The 11136-nt window shown below is 42.6% G+C and overlaps 3 protein-coding genes across 5 annotated transcripts; 1 reads left to right on the top strand and 2 right to left on the bottom strand.

The window, feature by feature from the left end:
* The first annotated feature begins 25 nt into the window (after positions 1-25).
* On the top strand, positions 26-5106 carry LOC105689929. Of its 2 annotated transcripts, none has more exons than XM_012407317.3 (5): positions 26-135; positions 343-513; positions 2083-2431; positions 4213-4459; positions 4571-5106. In XM_012407317.3, the coding sequence occupies exons 3-5, from the start codon at positions 2083-2085 to the stop codon at positions 4755-4757; spliced, it is 783 nt and encodes a 260-aa protein (XP_012262740.2). In that variant the 5' UTR covers positions 26-135; positions 343-513; the 3' UTR covers positions 4758-5106. The 2 variants fall into 2 exon arrangements, with proteins under 2 accessions (XP_012262740.2, XP_048509029.1); XM_048653072.1 differs by having other exon boundaries at positions 2077-2431.
* On the bottom strand, positions 2947-8791 carry LOC105689781. 2 transcript variants are annotated; one of them, XM_048653065.1, is made up of 4 exons: positions 6061-8791; positions 5839-5984; positions 5665-5772; positions 2947-3095 (listed from the first exon to the last, which is right to left on the bottom strand). In XM_048653065.1, the coding sequence occupies exons 1-3, from the start codon at positions 8517-8519 to the stop codon at positions 5666-5668; spliced, it is 2712 nt and encodes a 903-aa protein (XP_048509022.1). In that variant the 5' UTR covers positions 8520-8791; the 3' UTR covers positions 2947-3095; position 5665. The 2 variants fall into 2 exon arrangements, with proteins under 2 accessions (XP_048509022.1, XP_012262480.2); XM_012407057.2 differs by lacking the exon at positions 2947-3095 and having other exon boundaries at positions 5551-5772.
* Positions 8792-8941: 150 nt separating this feature from the next.
* Positions 8942-11080, bottom strand: LOC105689784 (uricase). The gene is made up of 4 exons (XM_012407060.2): positions 10939-11080; positions 10024-10640; positions 9447-9757; positions 8942-9337 (listed from the first exon to the last, which is right to left on the bottom strand). Exons 2-4 carry the CDS (start codon positions 10637-10639, stop codon positions 9167-9169), a joined length of 1098 nt encoding a protein of 365 aa, XP_012262483.2. The 5' UTR covers position 10640; positions 10939-11080; the 3' UTR covers positions 8942-9166.
* Positions 11081-11136: the final 56 nt, after the last annotated feature.

The raw sequence follows: 11136 nt of genomic DNA, 5'->3' as shown, positions 1-11136 counted from the left end.
GACGCACCGCGACGCCTATATAAAGCGTCGCGACGTCTGCTCGACGCCAGAACTCCAACGCATCCCTACAGTGTAGGAGTTTTATCCCGATATCTTCTATCGGTCCAGGGTATTCTTCGATTTAGAGTAATACATGTAAGATAGACAAATATTGGACCAAAACTTCCATCCCCCGCAATCATCCATTCTAATCTAACGTTGAAACTAAATTTCATTCCGTTTCCAGTACACCTGGACATGCATGAATTTTCATCTACTCTTATTTTTTTTTTTTTTATATTTTTGATACAACGTTTCGAGAGTAAAATTTCGTCATATTTCCATTCATTTTTGCTTCGACAGATTCCCAAGTCCTAAGTAATCCGGCAGCCATTTCCCGGTGCGTTTCCAATTAAGAGGGATATCCGGGAGAAGTGGGGGACAGTGAAAATTGTGTGTAAATCATAAAAGTGTCCGCCAAATTTTGCGCATCCCTCGATATCTGCTTTACCAAAAACTCTAAAGGCATTCAAGGTGAGTGTACGTTGCCCGCACTGAAACTTTTAAACTCCGTTCGAGCGATTAGCGATACGCATCGAACCTTCAAATGGTACACACCTACAGCGAAGTCGGGATAAACTTTTCCTGCAAGCGCTGCGGTGCAGCAACAAGTGATTTATAACCAGCCACCTCGGAGTCCTTTATTTTCTGTCGCTGATTCGTTTCTAAGAATCATTGAACCGGAATCGTCAATCGATTTTGCATAATTGATGCGACGATCCCTTATTTATTTCACAAATATACAGTAAGCCTGTTTTTTTTATGTAATTTCTGTACTTCAAGCCTTGCGGATAACTTTTGATCGTCTCTTTGTTTTTCTTTATTTTCAAAATTCATTCGCACGCACAATTCGAATTGAGCACGATTCTAAAAAAATGTTGAATCGCGATATTCGGTATAAATACTCTGCAATTTATGATCGTCGTTTCGTCGGAAAATTATGTGTACTTCGATATCTCGGAGGTGAGGAATTTTTCAATTTTCCGCAAGAATCTATAAGCTGAAGCGTACACGAGACGTTGTCAAAGTATAACGTAGGTGTGACAGTTGCTCATTTGGCCAACATCTTCCATCTAGACTGTCGGGTCGGCGACCCTGTAATCTTTATTGCTTTCCCTACTTTTTTTCTGCTCGCCCGCGCTCCTTGCAACGATGGCTTTTGCGTCGACGTAGGGTTACATACATATATACTATACACATATACGGAATGTCAATTTCCTTTCCATCAGATAAATCGTCACGGTTCGTTGATTGGAAAATGCAATCTCGACGAAAGAAAACTTCTAATGTACTCGTCAAACGGAACGAACGACGAAAAAATTAATGAAACAAAAAAAAAAAAACAGCCGCTTCGCCCCGGAGCACACGTCGTTCATCAAAGCTCGAAACTTGGTCCTTTGAAGGTGCGAAGGTGTTCGTCGGTCTCGCCAAAACCCCATGGATAATAGCTCTTCGATAATGAAATCGCGGTAAACCGGAAGGCGGATTTATTCGGTCCTGTGCAAATTTTCGCCAATATCCACCCCGATTCTCTCAAACGGTTTGATCGTGATTCCGAAATTCTGCTTTTCCTTACATTCCGTCTAACAAGAGGATCGGAATATTCGTTTGTAATCATTATTTTGCTGCAGTTTTTCATTTCGAAAAGCTTACCGAAAATCGCTTTACAATATAAACCTGTTGCCTGGGAATATGGAGACGAGAATAACATTCGTTGTCGACGGTACTGCGTATTTCGGATAATTATTATACGTATATATTGCTGCAGCATTAATTATGGTGTCGGTACGCGGTACAGAATTACACACAGTACCTACCTCTGTCATCGCTTCATCCATATACGGTGATTTAATTAAGTGACGGTCCATTATACCATATCACATGCGTATATGTATACGATAAACCTATTTCAAGGTTCCTCTCAATTCCTCTATGCTACGCGTATACCTATACAGGTACGATTCGGATATAATGGGGGTTTAATGTTACGCCGGGTAAATTTTTGTTTCCGTTTGCTCTTCGATTTCTGATTTCAAGCTGCAGATGTGGCCACTCATCGCTGTCACGGTCGCGCTGGTTAACGCGGCGACGTCCAGTCGCGACAATTTGAATTTGAAAAATATCCAGAACTCGCATCCGGCGAATTTCGACAATTCGAACAACTTGAACCTCGACAATATGCTTCGCACGAGACCCGATTCGACGGATCGTATGGAGAGATACGAATCATTGGCTGCCGCCGCCGCCGCCGACGCCGATTCTTTCGTCCCCGACGATCTTCTGTCGCGGATCAACGCCAAGCTGCGAAACACGGAGGATTATTTACCGTTGAAAAAATTATTGTCGACCAACGACGTCCAGGGCGTGGATTATCAAATTCCAGATGCTAGCGGTGAGTCGAATCTGTCTATCGAGTAAACGCGATACAGATTTTTTTTTTAATTAATTGGTATAACATTTCCTTCGAACGATCTGCTACATATCGGGTATATTCTCGAATCAGTTGAGTCGAGCGTAAAACGGATGTACCAACTACCGATCAAAACATCATTACAGATGATGACTCGTAACAGACTTGTTGTCCCCCGTTAGTTTGGAAGCTCCACTTTATACGGTACACACTACGTGGAAATTATCGTACGACGACAATTGTCAGTTCAGAAACTGCAGTTCCCTCCTAATTGCCGTAACTCCGAACTTGTATGTTTAATTCCGACAAACCACGGTGCGAACTTAATCATTCCGTACAAATCACGCAAATCTACGATTACCTTTGGACTTACCTTTACATGCATAGATGGAATATAATTATTGTTATATCCATAAAATTATCACCAATGAAGTATTCGTATGGTAAAAGAAAATTGGAAGAAAAAAGAAACGCTGACTTTGACGATTTGAAGTTTTTCACAACGTTTCTTCGTCCTAGTTTATTCATTTGCGGGGATTTTGGGAAAAGTTTTCGTAATATCCCAGTCGGTTCACGAGCGGTGCATATCTTCCATTGATCCGGGCACCCCCTCATTCAGCTTTCGCGGTTCAATCCACCGCTTGATCTGCGTGAAAAGAAAAAAAAAAAAAAAAAAAAAAAAAAAACCGCTGACATTTTCGGCTTTTTTCTCGTCGGTTTTCGCGGAGTAATAAATTTGACATTGAGGGAAAATGAAGATGCGGCACGAGATAGCTACCGATTCGATTACTACGAACTGCATTAGAAAGAATAATATTACCCGCGTGTGTATGCATACAATCGGTATATGTGCGCGCCCGCGTCTTTGGTCTGTGAGTAATAAAATTCTGCAGCCGGTATTTCTGCTTTTAAACTGATGAAATTGGGTTTGCGGAAGGCTACTCTGGTTAATTATGCGTTCAATATATATATATATATACATTCGATATCCTTTGTCGTCGTTCAATACAGGAAGACGCTGTATCAAATTACGACAGAGGATATATATACGTATGTAGATACCGAAATAATTGTTTCCGTTAATCACGTTTCACTTTATCACGAATGCGATAATTTCTCCTCTTTTTTTTTAGATATCTAGTAACTAGACGAGTAAATCGTCAACTTCGTACACCTATTTGAAGAGGTACGGTTATACCATTGAGAAACATAGCACAAGGATAAAACTTAATTTTTAAATCGTCGATCAAACGACGTCTTATTTGTTCAAATTATTGAATCACAATTTCATAAGTAGAAAATTACTTAGATACGATGACCCGGTGTAAAATTCATTCACGGCTCTCCAAATCCACGATATTTTCGTCATCTTGGTATACACAAGGGTTACCCCTACACCTACCTAATGTCGGAAAATTTCTATACGGCCCTCTCCAAATCCGGCGTGGGTTTCACTCGAAACAGCGTCACACTACTCACCGACCTTTGAACCCTTGTAACGCCCCCGCAACTCTGGAATCGATATTAACTTTGCCCCCGAGCGAACACAAACGATGCCTCCCTGTACACCTATATGAATCACCGCGTGATCAACGGTTAATCCGACGGCCTTTTAAGATGTCGAAGATTGTCTTCGTTCCTCCCCACCTAATCTCTCGGTATATTCGGGGTTCCGAATTTCCTTTTTTTTTTTTTTTTTTTCCTTTCTTCTCTTCGTTTTTCTAAACAACATTTTCGAAGCGTTCGATTTCCGTTTATTTCAGACGAACGAATTTCAATCATCGAAGATGACGAGGGAACCGATCTCGGACAACTGTCGGCGCTTCTGACGCGTCTTCTGCAAGAACCGGGCGGTTGGGAAGCTCCCCTAGTTTTGGTGGAGGAGCCGATTACGCCGTGGGACGGATCGAGTTTGGAGAATTCCCAAGATTCGGAAACTGACGTGCTTCCAACTCCGTGGAAACGATCGCGTTACTACAGACGTTATCCTTGGAAGAGGCAGAACTCCAGGTCCCGCTCTTTCTTCGAGCCGATTTATATCCCCCCTCTATTTATATACAATAACTCCGAAAAAGAGAGAGAGCAATCGCGGGATTCATCTACCGTTAATTCGATTTTCAGATCGCGTTACGATTACGACGCGTCGCGTTACCTCTGCACACCGACGCGAGAAGACGTCTTCCAACTGTTGGTCGCTCTTCACGACGCTCGTCAAGGGAACAAATCGAGAACCGTCAATTTTTGCAACCGTCGACGTCCGGCCGGTTCTGTTTTTACCAACATACGTTTTCTGGGACGCAGGAAATAGAGACGATTAACGCAACATATTCGAATATCCGTATCAAGACGACGACACCCATGCTGATCTAACTTCTAATAATTCGATTTGTCACGATTTGTCACGATGTACATAATACAACAGCTGAATACTATACCTGATGTTAATTGAAACGTTGTAGTACCCACTCGTCGTAAAAAAAAAAAAATTCCAAAATTACGCCAGCTGTGAAACGCAACGCGGATATAATCAATGAATAAAAGAGAAACATCCCCGCCAAGGACGACAAAAATTTTCAAAGTTCGGTATATCTTGTAATGTTGTTCGATCACCTTTTCCAAATGAAAAATAAAAAAAATAAAAAAAAAAAACTGGTAAATCAACGGTGTTCAATTGCAATGATTTATTTATCGTTATTGCAATACATGGTTTCAAGCCCCGATAAATTATCGAAGGAGGATATCGGAAGGTCGATGGATTTCGAGGACGGAAGTCCTGAGGCGGCGGGAACAAAATTGTCTTTCGACTCCGCGGGAGATCGCAGAGCGTTGTAGAATTTCAAATTTCTTCTCATTCGGAACTGAAATTCAATATCCTCCAAATTTTTTCAACTGAAAAGAATTTTTCAATCAGATCCAACGTAGGAGAAAAAAAATCTTCGTATCAGCCAAGGAATTCCGGCTACGATATCGACGTCAACAAGTGGTCGCAGAATATTGCTTCGTATAATTGGACGCGACGTTACGCTAAGGGGTAAAGTTTTTTTTTTTTTTGTTCGGAGTACGCAAGGAGCGCGTGGGACGATCGAAATAAGAGAACGAAATTATACGGATTTCTTTTGTGTGCAGCTTAATGGATCGATACAGAGGTGTTCTTGTTGAGATGAGAAACGTGAGGATTAAGTTTGATATTTTAAGCTTTTAGTCTTGTTTCTGACCTCAGCAAGAGATTTGTGAGAATCCTGCTCGAAATCCCGTTCCGGAACCAGCTGAATCAGTTACGAAATAGAGATCGGCGAACGTAGATTGCGTTATGTCGAATATCGCTGAAACGAGAGATAACAAATTCAGTCATTCGAATTGTTGAAATCCAAAGATTCAATTTTACTTACTTCTAGCTCCTCTCAGAGAGGAACCGCAGTAACGTTTTTTTTGCCAACTGAACGCCACGTAATCCTTCCTACAGAAGATGCTTGTCTCGAGGTCAAAATCGAGGATCGCGATTTCCAGTTGACAGTAGCCGGGCGCTTTTAAAAATCTATGGAAGAAAAAAAAAAATTATCCATTTTCAATAATAACGGAGAAGAAAAGAAATGAAATTCGTTCGAACGTACCTGTAGCACAGGTTCAAATTGCCGGCGTAATTGTTGGGGTACGAGGGGGAAGAGATGGTGCCCTCGACGACGTTGACGATCTGGCAATTAGCTGTCGACGGGAAATTCGCGAGGCCCAGGTTCCCGTTATCGGGAAAAATCGGGATCAGTGATACCGGCGATGAGACAGACGAGGCGGAACTTGAAATCGCGTTATTCGAGCACTGTGCACTTCTCAGGTAAACTTGCTTAGCCGCTTTCACCCAGTTGAGAAATTTGAATACCTGGCAGGTGCCGAAAATGAAATTCTGCGAGTGTATTATGGCCGCCGACGTCCCTGAAGAAGGCCTCGGGTAATAATATCCGGCATCCCTTTTGTCCCTCTTCGTTTCTACCGTCTCATCTGTCGCAACTGGTTCTTCGGAAGCAATCGCATCGCTCCTTTTGTAGAGGCTTCTGAACCCGAAATCTTCCTGTCCGAATCCCGAGGTGCCGGTCGAACAAGATTGCTGCGTTACTTCGATCAAAAATCCGCTAAATTTCACTCTGGGATAGCCGAGATATTTGACGGTGATTATCTTCGCGCTCGTACCGTCGAACGATACGGTGATATTTCTCCCCGTTTTACATCCGCAGAATCTACGTCCGTCGACTTCGATGTAACCGTAAGCGCAAAACTGATCTTCTGTTCCGAAGTTGAAGAATTTCAGGTACATCTGTAGCCGACAGACGTTCGCAGACGATTTTCTTATCGTGTAACGGCAGTCGTAACTCCTCGACGAATAAATCAAAGACGGAAACCCCGGACTCGCCAGCGTTAAACTCTGAGCTGAGTATATCGAGCCGCAGCATTCGGACAATAAACCAGTGTTATAAATCGTATCACCGGGCGAATAGAATGGATTATTCGGACTATTATTCGGATGGTAATTAGTGTTAAAATCTGGTAGAAAATTAACAGGATTATTGTTACCGCCGGAGGTTCCGAACGTCGGGTCATAACTACCGACGACGTCCGGATATCCGTTGCCATTTCCGTTTCCGTTGCCGAAATTCGTACTCGGGTAATAATCGTTGATATTTGGTCCGGGATAAAACGGCGCAGGGTTCGGCGTTACCGGGTAAAAGTTCCCGTTGTTATTCGGATTCGAAGCTGATTTACCACCGCAATTCGGTGGCAGATTATTTTTGTCATCGTCGTTCGCGAAGGGGTCGTAAGTGTTCGGATTTGCGGGCGCGTTGTTATTCGGCGTCCCGTAGGTCAGCCACCTGTCCGGTGAATCGTAAAACCGAGGAGGCTTGTTCTGAGTATATTCCAGAATCTGAGGATATCCGCGAGAAGGAATTACCAAACTATCGGGCTGTAGAGGAGCGGAATTTACGGCGAAACGAGAATCGGGTATAATCTCCTGCGAATGATTGATTATAATCGGCTCGTCAAAATGTCTGATCACCAGTTGGTTGGGAATAGATCCCGAGGAGGAAGAATTGAGACCGGTCTTCGCCCCGTTCGTCTTCAGAGGCCTCGACAAAGACGTTGGAGGAAGAAACAGGTAAGAAGTAACCCTCGGGGACCACGAACCCTGCGAAATTGCCGCACCTTCGTCCTTGCCAAGGGCGTAATCGTTGAACTCCCCATGTCGCTGGTATACCGGTAGCTCTAACTTCTCCGAAGGATTTTTCGGAGCTTTTCCCAGCAGAGAAATTCGCGACGGAGGTTGGTCACCCCTTCCATCTTCGGTCATGACTTCCTCCTCATCGAATTCCGTGTCAGGACGATACGCAGGGTAAGAAATTTGAACGTTCTCCTTTGTCCTAATAGCTCCCTTCGTCACTTCGGAAATTTTCTCCAAAGTCGAGTTCTCCTTCAAATTCAACGGATCCGCGCAAGGAAGGGTCGTCACCAGGATCGAGAATCCTCTGGCCGTCGTGTTCCCGTCCGAGTGAAAAATTATCCTCAAACTTTTATCGTCCCCCTTGAATTTTCTTATCCCGATGCTGTTGCCGCAATAGACACCACCGCCACCGACCTTGACAAAGTCTTTCGCACATGCGTCCGAAGCTTCCAGTTGAAAATCGAGAAATTGCAAATGGAATTCCTGGTCACACTTGGCGAACTTACTACCCTTCAGAGTGTAAATACAGGTCTGATTCAAAGGGTAGTTTTTCGGGTAGTTTGGACTTTTTACGTAATACTGAAAACCGGAAAAAGTTCCACCGCACCGAGACGCTTCATCTTTACTTACGGCGATGGGGTCCGAAGTATTGGTTTCTTTCTCGTCGCACGAAAAACTTTTAAATAAAATTAAAAAGTTTAATACAAAAATCGGGATCCGCATAGCTGTCGAAACAATGAAAGAGAACCGGGTAATTTCGGACTGAAATTTTTCACGGGAAATTACCGCCCGCGACGAACTGTTGAAGATGAAAGAAGTACTGATCGTTCGAGGTGCGAATGATCGTCTCTTATGACATTTCATGTTTGCTCGAATCAAATATTTCAGCGTTTCAAACCACCGCGTTATTTGTTTGCCGAGTAAAACACGTTGTATTCGAACAGCCGCGTGTTCTTTTGTGTTGGAAAAGGGTGCGGCAAAAGGATGTGTGCGTAGAAATCATCCGTTAGAAATAATTGTCAAATAGTTTGAAAAAAGTCGTGAATCGTTGAGCAAATAATTTTCTCGTATTCGCTAAACAATTCATCAATAAACCGAGCCAGGTCGTTCCCCACTCGCTACAACCGTAGCGACGCTCCACGCAATGCGATAAAAACGTCGTTGGACATTTTCTGAAAATTAATTTATGCTTCATTTTTTTTTTTCATATAAATCATACAATACAGTGCTCTTATTTACAATTTACAAATACTGAATTACGCATAAGATTATTTTTGTTTCATCTCTTTTCTTCTGTTTCTCTCACCTAATGGATTGTTTACTCGTTTACGCGGTTGAGTCATTTCCGCGACACGCGTCTTATCGATGATTCTTTGCTTTGTTTTCTGTCGTGGCCTTTGGTTTGTTTTTTTTTTTTTTTTGTGTTTTTTTTTTTTTTTACATCCATACAGGGTACATACGTAAACTAGGAAAGTAAGAATTCTTGGTAGTCTAGAGAGGCTTGGTTCGCGTTATAATTTGGAGCCTATCGACTTCCTGTCTAGTTGAGCGTATATTATACCGGCGGGCTTGTCGACCGGAAGATAAACCTCCTGATTTTCGCCTTGAACTAGCTTAGAAAATTTGCTCATATCCAATGTGAAGTAATGCTTGTTCGGCATACGCATTTCGATGCTTTGTATCTGTGAGAGAAAAAAAAAAAAGAGTTACCGCAAATCAATCCATTTCGTCTTTCTTAGCTTAACACGAGACAAAAGAAAAAAAAAACAATCATTCTTCAATCCAATTTACCTGATCCACTTTATCCAGGACGCACTTTTCGGTTAAATAAAGCGTGTTCTGTACGCTCGGTGAATAAATTCCGGTCTGAGGTGGTCCGGCAAAATTAGCGAGGATGCAATCTTTAACAGTTCCCCAGACCGCGTCAAAATTAACTCCGTGAGAGGTAGAAAAATCCCAAGACGCCGTAACTTCTGTACTAAAAACCCTATCCGCAGCATCTGGGAGTGTCCTGTACTCGTCCTGAATAAAATCCGTGAAAGAACTTTGCGTCGTTTTCAAAACTCGCAAATTTTTCAAACCTCCTCGAATCCTTGGGGACTCTGTTTGTATGAGATGAAAAAAAAAAGAAAAAAAAACAATGCAATTAATTTCCTGACCGAATATTATTAACCGTATGAGTCACTTCGGCCAAGGTTGATGTAAAAATCAAGTTATTTCGAGTTGTTACTAGAGGAATAACCAGTTTTCGCGATATTTCTCAAACTACTATTATTTCATGACTTAATCAAAAAAAAAAACAAGGTTCCTTTGTTTAAAAATAAACTGTACGTCACGTAAAAGTTAAAACTAAATATAAAATACTTGCCATTTCTCAGCTGGGTAACTTGGGAATATCTCGTCACAATTGGCGTGAATACGAAAGCGTGATTATGTTGTTCCCCGTCGACTCTGTGCCTTTGCCACGGATACTCCTCGACGTTCACGTTCACTTCCGCGACGTGTTTGTACGTGTAAAGAAAGTGGGCGCAAATAAGAAGTCCGAATTCCTCCGGTGTTTGTACACCGTGTTTTTTGGCCAACAGATAGACGGTGTTCTTTTGACTGTCGGTGGCTATGATATCCTCGTTATCGCCTTCCAAATAATCTTTCTGGGTCTCCAGTCTGAGATGAGTGTCGACTTCGTATTCCCTAATTTCATGACGCGCGCCGTCCCGATGGACGTAAAGAAGCTTCACGTGATTCTTTCCGTAGCCGTAAGATGCAAGCTCGTAATTCTCCCTAGCCGCATCTTTTGTCGCACTTAGATTCGGCTGAACTTCGGTTTTCCCAGGGGAGGCAAGACCTTCGTCGGTCAAATGACGCGGATATATCCCACGGGAACTGCGCGACGACGACGACGACGACGACAAATTTGTGAAACCCGATCTACGACCGTTCATCAGACCCAGGGATCCGTCGGCCAGTGATCCGAACTTACTCATTCTATACGGAGATATTGTCATGAATTAATCGATTGATCATTCCCTTTATTGATAATCCAGTTTAATCATTGGAAATGAGCTTGGCGAAGCGCTTTTCGAAAACGATTATAATTACGACGATAAGGCGCAGGCATCACGTCGAACGTAAAATCATTTTAAAATGCTGCACGAGTTCAGATTTCTTTGAGGGAATTTTTTTATCTGTACGCGACGCGACTAATTTGTTACGATTGAGCTAATCGAACGAGTGTAAATGAGAACGTTTTGTGATATCGTTGCGCAAGGAAAGAATAACTTACCTTGTTTGAGTCTTTCGTAATCGATGAGGTGATATTTTTAGTGTTCGTTTTGCTTTTGTTTCCTTTTTTTTTTAGAAATTCAGTTCTCGAAAACCGTGGTCTGTGGTTCGTTCAGGCTGGCTGCCGCACTTAACGATTTCCGGAAAGAGCATCTGCTTTATATAGTTGAAATCTGTGCTGTCCACGCGCGCTACTTCC

This window comes from Athalia rosae, chromosome 3, assembly GCF_917208135.1.
Source record: "Athalia rosae chromosome 3, iyAthRosa1.1, whole genome shotgun sequence".
NCBI classification, from domain to species: Eukaryota; Metazoa; Arthropoda; class Insecta; order Hymenoptera; family Athaliidae; genus Athalia; species Athalia rosae.
This window is presented reverse-complemented; position numbering and strand designations above follow the sequence as displayed.

Bases quoted from the DNA above. Each gene is read 5' to 3' on its own strand.
- LOC105689929 (XM_012407317.3), top strand. From the start codon at position 2,083: ATGTGGCCACTCATCGCTGTCACGGTCGCGCTGGTTAACGCGGCGACG. The intron at 2,432-4,212 runs GTGAGTCGAATC...CGTTTATTTCAG, and splicing joins TCAAATTCCAGATGCTAGCG to ACGAACGAATTTCAATCATC. The intron at 4,460-4,570 runs GTCCCGCTCTTT...TTCGATTTTCAG, and splicing joins TGGAAGAGGCAGAACTCCAG to ATCGCGTTACGATTACGACG.
- LOC105689781 (XM_048653065.1), bottom strand. From the start codon at position 8,519: ATGAAATGTCATAAGAGACGATCATTCGCACCTCGAACGATCAGTACT. The intron at 5,985-6,060 runs GTACGTTCGAAC...TTTCTTCCATAG, and splicing joins AATTTGAACCTGTGCTACAG to ATTTTTAAAAGCGCCCGGCT. The intron at 5,773-5,838 runs GTAAGTAAAATT...CTCTCGTTTCAG, and splicing joins CTCTCTGAGAGGAGCTAGAA to CGATATTCGACATAACGCAA.
- LOC105689784 (XM_012407060.2), bottom strand. From the start codon at position 10,639: ATGAGTAAGTTCGGATCACTGGCCGACGGATCCCTGGGTCTGATGAAC. The intron at 9,758-10,023 runs GCAAGTATTTTA...TCATACAAACAG, and splicing joins AGTTACCCAGCTGAGAAATG to AGTCCCCAAGGATTCGAGGA. The intron at 9,338-9,446 runs GTAAATTGGATT...TTTCTCTCACAG, and splicing joins TCCTGGATAAAGTGGATCAG to ATACAAAGCATCGAAATGCG.